General features: G+C 41.6%; 1 protein-coding gene across 1 annotated transcript in view; it reads left to right on the top strand.

The window, feature by feature from the left end:
- ATP13A5 (ATPase 13A5) overlaps positions 1 to 19,907 on the top strand; it is a 113,955-nt gene that overhangs the window by 27,551 nt on the left and 66,497 nt on the right. The window contains exons 6-9 of the mRNA XM_057740176.1: positions 6,323 to 6,392; positions 9,015 to 9,149; positions 18,168 to 18,240; positions 19,158 to 19,286. Coding sequence (XP_057596159.1) covers positions 6,323 to 6,392; positions 9,015 to 9,149; positions 18,168 to 18,240; positions 19,158 to 19,286 — 407 coding nt within the window. The remainder of the gene's footprint in view (positions 1 to 6,322; positions 6,393 to 9,014; positions 9,150 to 18,167; positions 18,241 to 19,157; positions 19,287 to 19,907) is intronic.

Here is a 19,907-nt window from a genome sequence, read left to right as displayed (position 1 = left end):
AGCTGGGTAGTAATTGGGATCTTCACTGTAAACTGAATCCCACCCTAGGTAGGATGTGCTAGATACCACTATCTGGTCTACCCACGTTAACCCTCATACAGTTTGCCAGGATTTAGTTGTCATTTTTGGACATCTTTCTTATAGTCAGCTTTAAAGGTTTCCCAGGCACTCTGTGCACCTCCCATCATTCTTCCTCCCTTCCCCCTTTTAAGTCCTTTATTAATCCCTTGACACATGTATAATGAGTCCAGCCCTTTTCTGCTGTCCTATGGTGGTCTCGGGGGTCAGGAGCACTTGATAGGGGCCTTCCCAGCGGGGCTGGAGTCAATCTTCTTTCCAAGACTTAATTAGCACCCGCTCTCCAGGCTGGCAAGGAGTCCTTTCAACCTGAGGGAAGACAAGGTGGAGGACACGGCCAGCACATATCCTCTTAGAAACTGATCTTTTGTTTCCATAGTGGGCAGGTCAGCTGCCCTTCCCAGGTATGGAAATCCACATAATAACTCATAAGGGGAAAGCCCTAGATCCCTCCTGGGAGCTGTCCTGATTCTTAGGAGCACTACAGGAAGACATTGAATCCAAGGTAACAGTTTCCAGCGTTGATTTGGTTAAATGTTTCTTAAGGGTCTGATTCATTTTCTCTACTTTCCCTGAGGATGGTGGATGCCAGGGTGTATGGAAGTCCCACTGCACCTGGAGGGCCCCCATTATCCCTTGTAACACCTTTGAGGTAAAGCGACTCCCAGTATCTGAATCAACATCTATTAAACCGAACCTAGGAATCACCTGTTCCAAAAGTACCCTTATTACTGACCTTGCTGTTGCAGTCATTCATGGGTACGCTTCCACCCATCCAGTGAGATGTCAACAGTTACTAATAAATATCTGAGTCTTCCACTCTTTGGCATCTCAGTAAAGTCAACTTGAATGCTCTGAAATGGCCTCAGCCCTGGGGGCCTCCCCCTCTTCACTAATTTTCTGACAGCCTTCTTGTTTATTTTCTGACAGGCTATATGTCCTCTACCGACCTGTTTAGCAATGGTGTAAATGCCCACACACCCATAGGTTTTCAAAAGTGCATCGCACATTGCTTGAGATCCCCAATGGTTTCCCTTGTGTAATATGGTCATTAGCTCTCTCATAATTGGTTTACTGACCATCTGTCTCCCACCTGGGAGAAACCATTTCCCCTCTCCATTTGGGGAAGCTCCTAATTCTTCCATTCTCCTCATTTATTCTTCAGTAAACTGTGGCCTTACGGTGACCCGGGTATCTTGGTGGTGATGTTTAGGAGTTTAGTCTCACTCTCTAAGGCGGCTTCTTTGGCTACTTCATCAGCAAGTCTGTTGCCAACAGCCTCAAAGGAGCCCCCCTCTGGTGACCACTGACGTGTGTTATTGCTATCTCTGTGGGGAGGAACAAATTTTCTAAAACCTCTTCAACCAGTTCTCCATGGATCAGTTCCCTTCCCCTGCTATTTATAAGAACTCTTTCTGCCCAGATTTTCCCAATGGTATGGACCACTCCAAAGGTGTATTTAGAATCTGTATAGATGGTGCCCTCTTTATCTGCAAGCAATTTCAGAGCCTGATTAAAGGCAAACAATTCACAAGTTTGTGCAGACCATTTATTAGGCAACCTTCCCCTCTCACAGGTAGACAACTGGTCTCCATCAATAATGGCATAGTCGTTATGTCTCTTGCCCTCAATCACTCTGGAGGACCCATCTATGAACAGCTTGATGCCCCCATGCAGTGGCATTTCCCCCAAGTCCGGTCTGACTTTGGTTTGGTATTCAATGATATCTAGACAATTATGACCTAATTCTTCTTGACTTTTTACCTCTCTGGCACTTAAGAAGCTATCCAGTTTGAGGCAGGAATCTGTGGTTAGTATCAAATAATCCCTTTCTAATAATACTGCCTCATATTTCAGGATCCGAGAATCAGTCAACCACCGTCTGGCCCTTCTCTATCCCTGTATTTAAACCCAACTGAATGATCAAATCTCTGCCTAAAAGATTCACCCCTGCCTCGGGAACAAATAAAAATGACCCCTCAGTTTCAGTCCTCACAGTCATCGCTTCAAATATAGGAACTTGAAACCCTTCTCCTTTCACCCCCGAAACTAGAAGCTTCTCCAGTAAGAATTCGGTCCCTTGTGGTTTGAACGTTAGGAAGGAATGGGCTGCCCCTTTGTCAACCAGAAAGGTTGAATCCTCCCCTTTGGGCCCCACCTTCAAATTTGCCAAGGGTTCCCACTGGGGTCTAGCAAAGGGGCACCCTTGACTCCCCTACTCTTCCTCATCTAAAGCCATGAGGGAGGCCACTTTTTCCTCCTTCTTCCAATGGGGGACGCTCTCTCTTGAAGTGACCTGGTTTTCTATATTTGTAACATTTCTTCTTTCCAGAAAACTTGTCCTCTTAACAGAGAGAAAAGCCAAATTCAACTTTTGTATCAGCTAACCTTTAAAATTCATTTACTCAACTACATTTATTCTAAACTTAGTCAATCCTGACCATGCACAAAACTCTTTTCTCAGGGTCCACTTTCCACAAACCTTCTTATCACTTTCTGTATCATTACTTTATTTTCCCATTCAGAAGCAGCCACCTGTAGTTCAAACCTACTGTCTTTTCCCTAAAATGAAATGCCATTCCTCATCTCCTCGTCCTGTTTCACAAACACTGTCTGTACCTCTCTGAGGAATTCTTCTACCAGTTTTTCATTTTACCCTTCAAGGTGTCTTGTACACTTGTTTACCTGGCTGGGGTGTCAGTCAGAAGCTGGCTTTCTGAGGTCCCTTGTTCCAGTTTGAAAGGTCCTTTCTTCTGATTTTAAAACTGACTTTGTCAGGGATAAAATTTACTAGTGAAACTGTGTGGTGGGCCAGTGTCCCGTTTGTGAGCTTAATTCCTCTAGAAGTCACCCCAGAGTCGTTTCAGCTCTCTTACATGTCTCGATTTTTCCCTTCGGTAGTTTAAGACCAAAGCAGGTCGGATCGCTTATTGGCCAATTCTTATTTTGCAAACCCCGGCGAGCAAGTGTTTTAATTATGACTGGGTTTCCTTATGGGACCACTGCATGGTATGAGGACTCCGCCTCTACCACTCCCGTAAATCTCTCAGTCGCCTGAGAAAGCGGTAACCGGCCAGGAAGAGTTTTTGTCCCTTTTCTTTGGAGCAAAGCTCTCATGTAAAATTCTCAATTTTTATCCTGACAAATTCCACTGGAGCAGCTAATTTGAGGAAAGCCATCAGGTCAGGAGCCTTGTATCTAACTGTTCACCATTCAGCCAAGACGGCTCAGTTCCCTACAACTGAGCAAACCTCGGTGTTTTCAACCGAGCCCTTCCCCCAGTGGACTCCCTGGGGGAATATCTGGGGGAAAGCTTCTGAACTTTCCTCCCAGTTTCCCTAGGCCTAGACTTTTTGTTTCCCATTCTCGTCTACCAGGCGAGTGATTTAGTTCCCAAGCCCCATCCCCCACCCCCCGACATACTCAACCCCCCTTAAAGGAAGTTTCTCGCACACATCAAGACCCGCTTCATCTGTCTCTGGCCATTTCCCCCACGCGAGAATGGAACTGCGGATGGAGACTCCGCACCCGTTTCGTATCTAGGATACGTCTCAGTCACGCACACTCAGACTCCGAGAATTCCTGAGCCCCAAGGCAGTACTTACAGTCCAATTTTCCTACCTTGGCTCGTGCACAAGATTACTGGGCCGCCGCAGTGCCTGTCTTTTTCTCCTTTCCCTCCCCTAGTGTCCTCCCCTTGGCTGTCTCCAAAAACAAGCCTTGAACTCCATGGATCCGCAGAGGCCAGGAACCTCCCAAACAGGGGAGGCCACCTGAAACTGGGGCGGGAAGCGTCTCCCTCCCCCATGGGAAGACCCAGGCCCCACGAGTTGAAATAGATCCTGGACAAGCCCCCAAATTGTAAGAAATAAGCCCACTTGTCCAATTCCCAAAGAAAGGACATGGAAGCCCGGAGTACAGCAAAGCGAGACTTTAGTATCGGTCTTGCAAGAGCGGTGTCTGCCAGACAGGCGCACCCCAGGGTGGCCACAGCAAGCATTTTATCCCCTAGTTCGCAAATCCCACCTCTGGTTTCTCATTGGCTGAGTACTGCAGGGTTCACACGCTCTCCCTGATGTCGCCTATCAGTGAGGTTAAAATAAGTACTTTGTTGCTATTTGATTGGGGGGTTTAGACTTCCTTTAAGACGACCTGATTATTACCATGCCTCGCTTTGTTCTGTTACTTTTTGGCATGAGCTTTTGGTCGTGTCAGCAAATTGTACTCCGTTTTCTGGAAATGAATCATAAAACATCCACTGTCCCTCACACCAGTAGAGTGGCTTGCGTTATTTCTTCCCAGTGTGAGGCTTAGGGACTTCTGAAGTCCCTAACAGAGCAGCACGTGCTGTTTGACCTCACTGCTTCCCAACATTTCTGAGCCATGGTGCTTTCACGCATGGAATCAGAGACCTTGGTTTGAGTCCTCACTGACCCTTGTAAGCGATAATTGTATCTGGAATAGCATGACTGAGAAGTCAGACGAACTCGGCTCTCTGACATGGACAAATGGTCCATCATACAGACTTTCACCATCGGTCTTTACCGAGACAGAGTGTGAAGTGAAGTCCTAGAGACCATGGTGGGAGGTCTGGCTCTGCTTTTTTCTAGCTCTGAGACTCTGGGAAGGTTACTTAGGTTATCTGAACTTCAGTTTTCTTTATAATAAAGATGATAATATAAAATCTCACAGGGATCTGTGATGATTAAAGGGAAAAATGTATATAAATTCAGTTTTTGACATTGTCACCTCTGCTTAAAGTTATATTGTCATGATTAATATTAGCTATGTGCACCTTTGCTGAAATACTCACACCAAATAATTCTTCCCATTGGCATAATGGGGATATCAGTTCTTTCCTTTGTTTCTTTTTAATTTTTAATTTAATCTTTATTTTATATTGGAGTATAGTTGATTTACAATGTTGTGTTAGCTTCAGGTGTACAGCAAAGGAATTCAGTTATACACATACATATATCCATTCTTTTTCAGATTCATTTCCCATGTAGGTTATTACAGGATGTTGAGTAGAGTCCCCTGTGCTATACAGCAGGTCCTTGTTGATGATCTATGTTGTACATAGTAGTGCATATATGTTGATCCCAGACTCCTAATTTATCACCACCCCCCTTTCCCCTTTGTTAACCAGAGGTTTGTTTCCTAAGTCTGAGTCTACTTGTGTTTTGTAAACAAGTTCATTCATACCATCTTTTTAGATTCCACACATAAGTGATATCATACGATATTTGTCTTTCTCTGTCTGACTTACTTCACCTGCTATGATCATCTCTAGGTGCACCCGTGTTGCTGCACATGGCATTATTTCATCCTTTTTATGGCTGAGGAATATTCCATTGCATATATGTACCACATCCTTTGGACTATCGTGATGATCAAATGAGAGAATCTTTTGTAAGAACTTTGTAAATTATAAATTGCTATGCAAACATGAGGGCTTCTTTTTAAAAATTTTTGCTATATATTGAAGTATAGTTGATTTACAATGTTGTGTTTGTTTCAGGTGTATAGCAAAGTGACTCAATTATACATATACATATATCTGTTCTTTTTCAGATTCTTTTCCCATATAGGTTATTACAGAGTATTGAGGAGAGTTCCCTGTGCCATACAATAGGTTCTTGTTGATTTTCTATTTTATAGATAGGAGTGTGCATATGTTAATCCCAACCTCCTAATTTATCCTTCCCTGAGGGCTTCTTGTCGTACATATGTGTGGATTTACAAGGTGTGAGCCGTGAAGACCACGTACCATCTTCCAGTTCATTGGCTCATTCCTTCATGTATTCACTGTGTTCATATACTAAAGACCTGTCCTAGGTGCTGGAGATACCAAGGTAAGATAGACATGATCTCCAAAATCAAGTGCGATCTAGAATGCCTGAGAATTCTAGGAACATCTTCATATCTGTGTCTTTTTAGCTGCTCTCGGAATACAATCAAATTATTAAAAAAAAAAAACCTCAAAATGCCTTTCTAACTTCATTTTGTTTCTTGAGTTGTTCTGTACTTAAGATATATTGTAACCAGAAAAACAACTTTCTCCATCACGTGCTAACAACTTTCATTTAAAAATATATTAGTATTTTGAGATTAGCATGTTAATTTTTAATTGAAGTCAATAAGTCCCTAAAGGGTAGAGAAGGGACTTCTGCTTAGTGTGGCCTGTTCTCACTTATTGATGAGCATGTAGGTGTGACACTAATAGATGATCAATCTCCTACAGAAGATTAGTGTGCGGGCCAAATGCCATTGAGGTTGAAATCCAACCCATATGGAAGCTGCTTGTTAAACAGGTAACTGTTTTCATTTACTTTTGAAAGTAAACTCCTGTTTTTTCCTTTTTTCTTTCTAATCCTCAGGGAAATCTTAAACAAATGGATACTTTAACGGGGACAAAAATTTGTGTTTTGTGCAACTTTTTTTGGTTATTCCCACTGACTTTATGCTTTCCTGTCTATTGAGGTTTTCTTTTTTATTATTATTTCAATAAATATGTATTTTTTATTCCAGGAATTCTAACTGGTCCTTTCCAATAACCACTTGTTTTAAATTCAGATCCACGTTAAAAATCCCTTCCCAGAATGAGGGACGCTGGGAAGGGATTTTCCCATTTCATGATCTCCTGTTTGGTTGTTTTGTCTCCTTCAGTTTTTGATGGTGCTTGTGGTGGGTGAGGTGTGGGGAGGATTGTGAATATTTCATGATCTCTTTGAGGATTTAAAACGTATTATTCTAGCCTTTTCTGTATTGCTCTGTCACTCTATTATATCCATTTTCATGAGGGTGATTTCTTCCTTCGTTAGTGTTTTTGTTTGTTTTAGAGTATTTTCTCTGTATGCTTTGAAATTATTACTTTTGGTAAGCTGGGCTTGGGTGGCACTTTCCTTTCTTCCATTTTCCTCCCTCTCTGTGCTCACTTCCCCTCTTTGGTGGTTCTCACTAGTCCCCATGGGTCCCCAGTTCAGAACTGGGGCCTGTGTTGGAGGTTTGTGCTCTGTCCCTTGGGGATCTGTTAGATGGTGGCCCTGAGCCAGCTTGGGGCTTGACCAAGACCACAGCTGCACCACGAACTTGTGTCTTCTATTCCGGCCTCTGCTGGTGAACCCTTGCTGGTTGTGACTTTTCTCAGCCTCTGCTCTGGGGACCGCTGTTTTTTTTAGCAAGCCTGGTGAAGTCCCCTGTCACTTGTGGGACACATTCCTCCTAGCACTCAGCTCGTAGCCATCGATCTCCAGTCCTTGTGTGAAACCCAACGGACTGATCAATCCGTCCCCACTCAGTGCTGCACGTTTCTAGTCTATTTGTAATCCACAGTGATGATCATTTTGGTTTTTAGCATGGCCATTTTTTTAAAATGAATTTTTTATTAGACTTTTTTTTTCTTTACAACAGTCTTAGGTTCACAGCAAAATTGATTGGAAGGTCCTGAGATTTCCCTCATACCCCACGCCTCCACATAGGCACAATCCCTCCTACTATTAAAAAGCAGGCTGATTTTTAAACTTCTTATTCAAGTACATTTTCAAATTACCAAAGACACTTTCAAGTGTCAATTTAGTCTATTTTGAAAGGAGTGCTCATATTTTCTAACACATTTATTAGGCCTTTAGCAGAAAAAAAAAAAAGCAACTAAAGCTACGTCTTCACATTTGGTTTCAAAAGAATATTGAATAAGGGAGCTAAATTAATTAGGATGGTATTGTTTTTTCTACAAGAAGTATTTAGCCAAGTTTCTACTGAGTTTATACAAACTCAAAATCGTATTATCACAAACGCATAATCTACAATTAAAGCATTTTATGCCCAAATAGACAGAAGAGCTTTAATTTGTAAGAAAAGCATGTTGCAATGGAAATAATAAAAACATTAAGGAACACAAGATTTTTTAACGTACAAAATATATCCAAGGGTTTAAGAAACTTTTAAGATATATCCTAACTTATTAACCAGATGTCAGTTCATTTTTAGGACTAAGATGGAAGTTTATTTAATATAGTAGAGAATGATAGAAAGTAGAGGTAAGAGAATAGCACTGGTTTTAGGTAATACTTCATTAAACTCATAATAATTATAAAGAGCAGTTCATCGAGAAAAGAATCCTTGTTTTGCTTATATGGGCTCTTTAGTTCAAGTTAAGTGTGTAGGTCATGTGACCTTCTCTAGCTGCCTTGGGTTTACCCTCTCTGCTATTATTATTAATAGCGAAGTCAGCAGGACCAAATTGGGGACAACTGAGGGAATAAAAAAAATTAAAGATATTATTGAGACCAAAAATACCTGCATGGATGACCAGCTGGTGATATATCGTCTGCCCATGATTTTCACTGCATCTTTCAATAAGACTTGCCTCTTCCCTGGGTAAGACTACCCCTCCTTGTTCAAGGGAAGGTCCATGCTGAATTGGCTGACTCTCAGAGGATCTTGCTAAGACCTGTGACATGAGGGTATGTTATTTTTAAGTGAATGACCTGGATAAAAGTGGAATCTTTAATTTTCATTGTACAACTTGACGACACCACAGCATGGGATTACATGAAAAAGAAACCTGCAGTAAAAGGTTAAAATTGAAGTTTGTTTTAAAAAGAGTCTGAATCATGTTTCTCCTCCATTGTGGGTACATCTATCTAAAAAGGTAAATTGTTAGATTTTGTTATTGGTCAAATATTTTTGAAAATTCAAAATAAATAAGAACGATCAATTTGTGGGCAAGGCTCTGAGTACTTAAAACAAATTTACTTCTACGCTATCACCTTTTATGTGCTTGACATTGTCTCTACTGAAATTAATAGTTTCCAAGTGAATTCTATTGCTGTATGTTGTAAAAATGACAGAAAAAATTCTATAAAGAAATGACATCACCTTGACTGCCACTAAGGTCCGTGCAAGTGACCCAGACGCTCTTTTCATACCTGCAGGTTTTAAATCCGTTCTACGTGTTTCAAGCCTTTACCCTCACTTTGTGGCTGTCTCAAGGTTACATCGAATACTCAGTGGCCATCATCATCTTGTCTGTTCTCTCCATTGTCTTAAGTGTGTATGATTTGCGACAGGTAAGAACAGAAATCATAGTTGGATTCTATTTAGCTTCTGGCTACACAAGAAGCCAAACCTATGGCGTTTCCACTGAGAGCAAAGAGTTGCTTTGTTAAACATAAGTCATAACAGAGGAAAAAAGCAAAGGCTCACTAAATATGGAATCTCAGGAGGAGGGCTTCAGTAATACCAGGTGGATTTAAACATCTTTGCAAACTGATTATCAACTGAAGGCTGCACTGAATACTATGTTTAGAAGGACTCTGAGGCTGTGTCTGAGTGTGGTGGGAAAGAAAACTGTGATGGATTAACGATGACAGCATAGTACCTTTCTGTCTCTCTTACCATCATTGTTCATCTTACAGCCATTTAAATTCTTCCTTTTTAAAGAAAATCAGCCTTTTAAATGGTATAATAACATTCAGAAATGGAATCTAGCTAAATATTCCTTACCACAGCCCCTCTAAATCTCAGTTCCCCACAGCATCTTTCTAGAAAATGTTCTACTACTTTGCTTAAGATCCTTCAGGCTAAATTATGAGGCAACATCCAAAGGGTGTCTCACTGTATTTGTTGTACATTTTTGAAAACTTGGCTGTGAAATTGGCTTTTTAAACATGGGGAGCAATGGTACTTGTGTCCGCCTGTCAACTCTGTTGAACTGTGGAAACCGCCTAGTCTCAAATTTCATCCTTCATCTAGAGATGAGGAAACTAAGATTTTCAAGGGAAACAAACACGGGAGCTTGTTCAGGTCATAAAGTGGGTTTGTGACAGAGTCAGGGCTTCTGGCTCCCACAAGTGAAATTCTATTGCACGTGTAATATTTCCTTAGCAGAAAGCACTTTCCAAAGTAGCACATAGCTGGGGAAGAAAGTCACACCTGTGTGTGAGAGGAGAGATGGGTTGCAGCTGTCAGCAGAGTAAAGTCTGGGCACATATCAATAAGGCAGATGTGGAGGCTTTGAAATAAGCCCAACTGAAAGAGATCTTTCATTTTTATTCTATTTTAGTCACTCAGCAAATATTAGGTCTAAGATTGGCTTTTTGTCTGGTGTTAGATCCTACAAATTTCAAGATATGAAGTGTTTGATGAGAAATGAAAGAAAGGCAATATATATTTAAAGAATTAGAAAACAGGACCTGAAAATGAAAGGTAAATCAATGGAGACACTTTGAGCTAGAGAGTGAGGACTAGAAGGGCTTTGTTTTATTTACTTATTTGTTTTGGTTTTTTGCTTTTTTGCTTTTTTTTTTTACATGAGTGCCCAGTGTATTTCTTCATGAACTAATTTAAATCACAAAAATATTACCAGTGATCATTAACCTGCCTTTGATGGTGGCAATTCCGTTCTGTCTGGCTGCCAAGTCAGGGGGCAGAGTGACTGTCCCGGTGAACTCTGAGCATTTGACAAAAGAAGGAAAATAAACACCAGGACAATAAAAGATGTACCACATGCCGCTCCGTCACAGTAGGAGGCAAATTACAGTGTCCCAGACTTTTACCTTTGTCATTTGATAGAGGTATGTAATGTGACGCTCCCAGGTCAAACTTCTAGTTCCTGGTTTTGAGAAATCTTTGCTTTAATAGAATGTCTAATTTGATACGTACAAGGCAACTCGCATGCTTTCTGGCTGATGTCAGACATCAGTGAATACAGTTCTTCTCCCATATGCTTCCTTCTGTTGGGAAGACATACACACAGTCAGCTGAGTACAGCATCACAAACCATCTCAGTGTTCTGAGGGAAAATACAGAATGCTCTGAGGACTTCGGCAGGGAGATCTTATCCAGTCAAGCTAAAATCCACCCCCCCCCCCACTCCTATTTGTGTTACTCGACACTATTTGTTACTTGACACTTGAATGGTCAGCTTCCTTATCTGTAAGATGTGTGTGTTTGTATTCAGCGTTAGAGTCGAGAAGATTAAATGAAACGGTGCATTTGAATTCCTTGTGTTCCTGGTGCATAGTAGGTGCTCATCCAGTGTTGCTTTTTGTTATCATTGTTATGGCTGTTGCTGTTTTTATTACTGTTCCTGGAGTGGGGAAAGTAGATTATGGGAAAGACGGGAAGGGGCACAGAGACTGAAGGGAGGAGCGATACACTGAACAAGGAAGTAGCGCGGGAACATCCCAGGACGGGGCGTCTAACGACCACTGGCTCATTCGTTGTGTGACTCTGGGAACTCTTTTCTCCTCCCTGGGCTTACTTTCCTCAGCTGTAAATAGTGGAGGTTAAACTGTCTCTTTAGGTACCACCTTTTTAAGATTCTATCATTTTGCCAAGGCTGCTGATAAGTGACGAAAAAAGAGCTCTGGAAAACATTAAAACACTAATAAGAAACTATCTGGCCCCTGGGAATGCAGGAGCATGTGTTGCAGACCGAAGTCAATTCCTGTGGGACCCTATTAATGTTGGACTGACCAGCCAAATAAACTACTCAGTCAGGATGTGGACAAATAATAGAAACCTGTTTATTTAAACTCCCTTCATCATGGATAAAGAAGATGTGGCACATATATAAAATGGAATGTTACTCAGCCATAAAAAGGAATTAAATTGAGCTATATGTAATGAGGTGGATAGACCTAGAGACTGTCATACAGAGCGAAGTAAGTCAGAAAGAGAAAAACAAATACCATATGCTAACTCATATATACGGAATCTAAAAAAATGGTACTGATGAACCCAGTGACAGGGCAAGAATAAGGATGCAGATGCAGAGAATGAACTTGAGGACATGGGGTTTGGTGGGGGAGGGCAAAGGGAAAGCTGGGACGAAGTGAGAGAGTAGCATAGACATAGATACACCACCAAATGTAAAATAGATAGCTAGAGGGAAGTTGCTGCATAACAAAGGGAGATCAACTTGATGATGGGTGATGCCTTAGAGGGCCAGGACAGAGAGGGTGGGAGGGAGTCGTGGGAGGGAGGGGATATGGGGTTATATGTGTAAATACAGCTGATTCACTTTGGTGTACCTCAAAAACTGGTACAAGTGTATCAAGCAATTACATTCCAATAAAGAGCTTAAAATAAATAAATAAATAAATAAATAAATAAATAAATAAAAAGCTCCCTTCATCACAAAAGGGATGTATATTATAAATACACACCAGCAGCTCATGAAATCCAAGGACATAAAGTACAGATGGACTTTACAGGGGGCTGGACCCAGGAACTTGAGTTACTCTTGCCAGCCTCCTATTCTGTGACAAGTATGGAATGAAGTACACATATGTTGGGGCAAGTGCTGCACCCCTACTCCTCTTCCCTGAAAAGTGGGTGCACCCAGAGCTCTTGCAGCCCCCAACTGGTTTGTTGCATATAGCTTTCTCCCTCCACTGGCACAGCTAGTTGGAACAGGGGGCACGTGGCCAGTGGAAGTCGATCCATCAGCAGGCGTGATGGCAGCATATCTTCTTGCCTGAGATCCTGGAATAAAGGTTTGAAGCTGCTGGTCATACTCCGTTAGGAGAGTGATCTGAGAAATGATGTATAGCTAGGACCGGGGACAAACAAAGGAAAAATACACCTCTGCAGAGAAAGAGAGGAAAAGAATGAACCAAATACACCGTGAGCCACAGAGATGAGGAGTACACAGTCCAGCAGAGATGGAGTCACCTGTCCCTCAGGGCATTTTCTGTTCCTATTCAGGAAACTGCCCTGGGAGACTTGGCTGTACTTCCAACCTTAGGTTCATAAGACATCCCTACATCCTCATAAATTCTCACCTTCTGCTTAAACCAGCCTACCAAGCTTCTGTTATTCGCAATCAGTTTGTCCCAAGGAAACGTGGTACTACTGTTTGATAGATGACACCCCCCAGCATGTGTCCACCCATTTCCCCTGACTTAGATATTATCTCTGTCCTACACGTTATTCATCTGTATCTTTATGACAAATTTCAGTCTCTCTTTTAAAATTCCTTTACAATGCCCATTTCTTCACTTGGAACTCAGGTATACCTTTCTTTAAGGGAACCCCAAATAAATTGAGAAATTCCCTTGTAGGAGTAGAGGAAGTGTTGTAGAGAAAATTAGGTTTGATTCCACAGTCCAGAGGGCAACATTGCAGTAAGAATATTACTCAAGATTCCTGAGCTCCTGAACTCCTTTCTATTCAATCAGAATATCCGAGGTATAATAGGAATTTGCACTTTTTAACAGTTTCATAACAGGTAATCATTATGCATTCTAAAGGCTTAACAGCTATTGTTACAGAGGAATCCACCGAAGGTAAATTCAAGCACCAAGATCCCAAATACATCTATTTATTTATTTACTAATGTCATCATCAGCGGAACACATTTTTCACTTGTTTCACTCTGTAAGATGCACAGAAATACAAGTTTATATAGCGATTTATTTCTGTATTTATTATTTTTTTTCAAAACAGAAGTGTCCTATGTGCATTAATCTGGAACTTGCATTTTTCACTTTATGATTTACATAGTGGCCATCCACCATTATAAAGAAATAATTCTAAATCAAGTTTAAAAATAATGATGTGATATTCCATGGTGTACCATAATTTATTCAACTGTTCTCCTCTTTATGGAAAATAAGGGGTTTCTTCGCCAATTTTTGCCACCACAAATATGTTGAATTAAACATTACAACATAAGGTAGCCTTACATGTTAGTGGTTGCATTTCTTTTTTTCAGCAAGACAATCAAAGCCAGGTCGCTGAATCAAAAGATATGTATGTTTTGGATATTAATAAATACTGTAATATTATTTTCCCCAAATGAAATAATTCATTCTTCTATCAGCAGCCTATGAGAGTATCCATTTTCCCAGGTCCTCACCAGCATTAGGTGTTATACCTTGAGATTTAAAAATTTCAACCTAATACATTTTTAAAAATTGCATCTCATTGATGTTTTAATTTACACTTCCCTGATTACTGGTGAGGTTAGACACACTCTTCCTTTGTCTAAAAGAGATTTGCATTTTTATCTACTATCTCTTTATATCCATCATATACATGAAAAAGTTTTACTTTTTAGTCTTTTCTTCTCTTGACCTTGACTTTTGCTAGATTTAAAAAATACGTCTAGTTAAATATGTTTGTTTTTTCTTTATGGTTTCTGGGTTTCTTGTTTGCTTATAAAGGTCTCCTCTTCCAAAATTAGGTATTCTGTTTTTTCCTATTTGTCATTTTCTTAATACTTATTTTGAAATCCTTAATGGAATTTAAACATTCAGATCCTACACCTTTAAAGAATCCCTGAATGCCTTTATTCAAAACAGTGACTGGCATGGGAATTTCAGACTTGATGGCAATATTGCAAAAGACTTCTTTGAAATGATGACATTAATCCCATCAGCATTTGTTAATAAAAGCTTATCTGACCCAACCTGCAAGGTATCTTGTAACATTATTCAAAATGGGCCAGTTTCCTGAAACTGTATCCTTGCAGCTTACATCACAAGTCCTCAACAATTAATATCTGTTGAGCACTTTACAGTTTGCAGTGGGTTCTGACATTTATAATGAATGTGCTCGTATGAGACTTGACAAACTGTGAAATGATACATGTGTGATATAGCCTCCCATCACCTGAGAAGGAGGGACAGGGACAATCAGGGAGATAAAGTGACTTGCTCACACTCACCCAGGAACAGCAGCTATAGATCTTAGTCCCAGGTTTCCCGACTCCAAATCAAGTCGCTGTCCCATCGAGCAAAATCTCAACATAACCTGTGAGCTTTCTGTGGCAGTAAATGACGTTTTGATAATTTTATAACAAAAAGCAGATTTGGGGAAGAGGGCTGGGAGAAAAGGAAAAAAAAGCATCTACTGCCGTCTCCAAATCACGCTGAACAAAAAAATGTTTTTGAAAATCGCAAAAGGGGAGGTGTTGGCAGAATTAGAATAAGATATCTTCCTGCGTCTACTCTAGCCCCAAGTCATGTCACACAGAGAGAGGTTACCTTACCTAAGCCAAGAAACACCCCCACTGCAGTGCAGTCCCTTTCCACCGCGTTTGGTGTGGGTATGAGCGCAAACTTTGGCACTCAATTGCGTTTCCATGGACCTGTACTGCGCACTTCACTGCTGGCTCCACGGAAGGCTGCTGGCAATAGCACGGAGCATATCTGCCCCATAGCGCTTTGCCTCGTTCAGGACTGAGCCGGGCTCAAGAGACACCTGAATTAATGCCCTCATGACTCATCTCTGGAGGAAATCCAGCCACAGCAAACACAAGTTCACAGCAACAGATGCCGAATAATAACAATATGCAAATTAGTCTTGGAAACGGATCCTGGTCCTGCTGAACAGGGACTGGAGAAACCAGAAGGGGCCTAATGAAAATCACAGAGTGAGCTTCGAAATCATGGCAAGCATCACAGCACTGGCTTTCTCCTAGCTGGTTGGTTGTCATAGAAACCTGTGTTTCTGAGTACATTGGCTCAAAGAGGATGCTTATATTATCCTACTGCAGTGTTGTTGGGAGAGGTAGAATAATTCAGTTCAATTAAGTAAATATTTGCTGAGCGCCTACTATGTGATGCACCACAGGGGACACAGGTGAACACACAGTCCCATCTTTGTACCTCCTGACTTGGAGGGGAGACCTGACAAGAAAACAGATAGCTCTAACGCAATGGGATCTATGCACTAACACAGGTGGAAACACAGAGAGCGGAACAATTAATCCTTCCTGGGGTGTTAAGGACTTATGGAGTGGAGACAGCATTTGAGCAGGGCTTTACGTAAAGGATTAGAAAGAGCTGGCTAGTAGAACATGGGGGTAAATAAACATTCTAGGGAACAGCTCAAGTGAAGGCACCAAAGCCTGGCGGCTTCTGCAGAATGCTAAGTCTGATAAACAAACCCAGCTTCATGCCATCATGAGTTTTGAGAATTATAGTTAAGCATTATTAACTCATACTTCACCACTTCCAAACGTGGTATCATCCTCTTAAGCTAAGTTGAAGTTGGATGACATTGACTAGAGAGTTTGCTAAGCAAGAAAATAACTTAAAGAAATTTGTAAGGAAGGATGTTTATCTTCTTAAGGGACAAAAGCTGCTTTCAAGCACTTTCAGAGAACAGATTCATCAACAGAAAAGGCTTCAGAGTCAGATGAACCTGGTTTTATTGTTGATTTTAATACTTAGTAAGTAAATGACTGTGGGCAAGTTCCTTTAACATTTTCAAGCCCCTGTTTTTCTGTTTTATTGTTTTTGTTTTGTTATACGTACATTAGAGGTAATAGGACTTTCATTATAGGATTATTTTGAGGATTAAAAAAAAAATCAAGCCATATATTCCAAGTGCCTAAAATAACACCTGGCACACGATGAGTGAATAAGGTTCTAAATTGTTTAAAAATAGTAATTTGAATCATCTGTTATACTCTGGGTATTTCTTCTATGAAGCCTTAGGGATTTTGAATAAATCTCTGATAGCAAAATAAGTCAGTATCATGTCATTTTAGGGCCTGAAGGGAACTTGAAAATAATCCAATTCAATGTTGTCTGTTTACAAAGGAAACAGCTAATTTATAAGGTGAAATGTCTTCTGTACGGGTACTTGGCTGGTTACTGGGTGAGCAACCACACTCAGGAACCCTGATTGAATCCAGTGCTCTTGCTAGCAAACCACTTTCTCACTGTCACCCATCACTAAAAGGAATGCCCAACAGGTACGCCTCAGGGAGTCAGCTTAGGGCAATGAATATGTGCCCAACAGGTATCACTTCTTCCACTCAGCTGGTCCCAGTGATTGAAGTAGAGATTTTCATGCAAAACTGAAGTAAAGAATACATTGTTCTATATAAATATTAACACTGAACTTATTATGTTCTCCCAGGAGGAACGTTGCATAATTGTGTGTAATGCTTGTCTAAGCCTGATGACATTTATAACATTAACCATCATCAACAGAACAGATAAAAAAAATTTACTCTAACATCTAAAAAGAAGTTTTGTATTTGAATCACGTTAAACGGTGTTTAAGTACTATTGACAGTATTCAGACCTCCTCTACTTAGACGTATCCAAGTAACTGACAACCCTACAGAGGGGGGCAGTGTCTTCCAGGGATGCCCCAGCTGGTCCTGCATCGTACTCCCTCTGGCTGGTGGCGCCCCTGACGGTCAGTTTAGAGAACTCTGTGGGCCACATCCCCTCTCACCTCTGTGTTCCTGTCCTCTGAATCATCTTAGGAGATGCTTCCTCTACTTCTCCAGGCTGCTTCCATTTCCTCTGCTTCGTACAGGGTCATATCTCCGTGAATTCCACCTCAAGTGATTTTTTCCAGCGGATGTACTCAGACAACTGTTTTGTTTAGTTTTGTTAACAACACCCTTCTTATTAATCAACACTCATTGAGCTCTTACTGTAGTAACGCGTACTATTCAAAGGGATGACTAAAATAAGATAAGCATTAAGTAACTTAAAACAACCGTATAAAATAGATAGTTATTATCTCCACCTTCAGATGAGGAAGAGGGAGTTAGGCTAAACAACTCAGAAGTGGTAGCCCCAGGATTGCACACGGAGCAGCGGGACTCATCTGCAGAATTATCCAATATGAAATCCCACCAGTTCATAAAGGAGGCGATGCCTGTTCCACATACAATCAAAATACAGCCTAAATATTCACAGGCTCTAACAATGGAAAGCCACTTACAGATCAAATGCAGCTTGGCTTTCTACAGACAGGGCAAGAGAGGCACAGAGAAGGGAAGGAACCTGTTTGTGGTCTCATTGCTTTTCTCCAGTCTAACCGTGCATCCTCAAGAAGGGGAGTCTGGGTTCCTTGGCTTGAGTCCGTGGGGCAGTGACCGTGCGTCATTTTTCCCGAGGTTGAAATAGCATTAAACTAATGAACATATTTGCTGCTGTAAGTAGGCAGTTGGGTAAGGTAGGGGCTGAGGCAGGGAAGCAGGAGCATGGAAAGTCTTTCCCCAGAGTCAGTTTGGCTGTGATGGTAGGTTCAGCTTTTACTGTATTGAGATCAGGTGGGTTTCTGGATATGGGCTACCTAATATTTACACATTGACTTTGAATTTGTAGCAATCAGTTAAGCTGCACAACCTCGTGGAGGATCACAACAAAGTCCAGGTTACCATCACTGCGAGAGGCAAAGGTAAGCGATGTGCTCTGCCGTCGTCAGCGCTCCAGCATTCAGAGTGGAGTCAGCCTCGTTTGTTTCGATTATTAGTCAAGGAGAAAAAGCCTTTTCTAATTGAACGGAGGACTGGGACGAAGGCGAGGGAAACGAGGCATCATAGAGGCAAACTTTAAGGAGGCAAGGGCGTGAGAATGCTGGCCTGCGCCTGCGGGATTGAGAGCGCGCCCCTCGGTGAATTCGGTACCTTGCGTACCTGGCATGCTTCACCCTGGTCCCAGCCCTGATGGAAGCATTTCTGTCCAGTGTCTGGTTTATGTCAAATTCCCTCTGTCCTCCATAGTTCACTCACTGGAATGTTACTGAGAAAGCCTTCTTAAGGCTTTTTGATTTCCCCAACTAACCATCCCCAACAGACCCTGCGTCATACATTTCAATGTGTTGTCTGGAACTCAGGCCTGCGTAAGGCTTACAGATGGCTGGCTGGACACTTGGCATTTGCTCTGAGTTAGCCTGGGCTGGGGTGGCCAAGGCTGTCAGCAAGGAGTGGCTGCACTCCAGGGCAGCAGAAGTTGTCTGGAGTGTTTACACAGGCCCCTATCCAAGGACAGAGTGTGCTACCGGGGGTCAGGAACCCAGCCAAAGAGAACGAGCAGCAGCAAAGGGGTACTCCTTCATTGACCGACGCCCTTGAATGTGGGGAGAGCACTGTCCCAGGTACTAAGATCTTATTGCTGAGCAAATCCTTTGCCATGGCCCAGGTATCAGTTCCCGAATCCTGGTTCTCTGGGAACCTGAGGTTGAGTGGAAAGAGGCTGGAGCAGGTGAGTATGCAGGGTAGTTCTTGGCCAACAAGTTGATGAGTTCTCAGTCATTTTTAGTTAAGTAAAAACAGGAAAAGTTCAGCTAGTCATGAAAACGTTGCTGTTTGATAGGTTTGCAGGAGCTGGAATCCCGTCTCTTGGTTCCCGGAGATATTCTTGTTCTTCCAGGAAAACTTTCACTGCCGTGTGATGCTGTTCTGATTGATGGAAGCTGTGTGGTGAATGAAGGCATGCTTACAGGTAGGTGGTTGTCATAGAGCTTCCTCTTTCCTTCCAACAGCCAGGCCAAATGGGCAAAGCAGATCAATGTACACTTACCTGCTTTATACCAATACTAAGGTATTGAGAGATAGATGAGGAAGACACACCCAGACTATTCGTGTGGGTAGAAACAATATATGCAAAGAGAAAATATTTGAGTATGAGTCAAACCACAATACACACAAAACTAGAAGAAAAAACTTATACGGTATGGAATTAATTAATTGCCCAATGAGTGGGATGAATAGGACCTTCTGAGTTCAGAGGAGGGTTAGAACACCATACTGTTTGATACACAATCTCTTCATAAATATAAGAATAATTTATACTCCCATACAAACAAAACACAGCCTAAAACTATGCCCTCACAATTGGCAGGAAATAGAGATTTTATCCAACCCTGTAGTCTATAGATGGAAAACTGAGTTGCAGCTTTCAATGGGAAGGTGACTGAGTTGAACCTTCTAGAAAAGCAGCAAAACAGTTCTGTTCTCTAGGATCATGTTTCCAGTTGACCTCGCCAAGCAGAAAACTGGTTTTCTAGTTATGGTTTGAACTGTCCTTGTCCTCATTTGCACTTTGCACAGTCCGTTTGAATTT

The sequence above is a fragment of the Hippopotamus amphibius genome, chromosome 6 (assembly GCF_030028045.1).
Source record: "Hippopotamus amphibius kiboko isolate mHipAmp2 chromosome 6, mHipAmp2.hap2, whole genome shotgun sequence".
Classification (NCBI taxonomy): domain Eukaryota; kingdom Metazoa; phylum Chordata; class Mammalia; order Artiodactyla; family Hippopotamidae; genus Hippopotamus; species Hippopotamus amphibius.
Note: the sequence above shows the minus strand (reverse complement) of the source record. Positions and strands in the feature narration are given on the sequence as shown.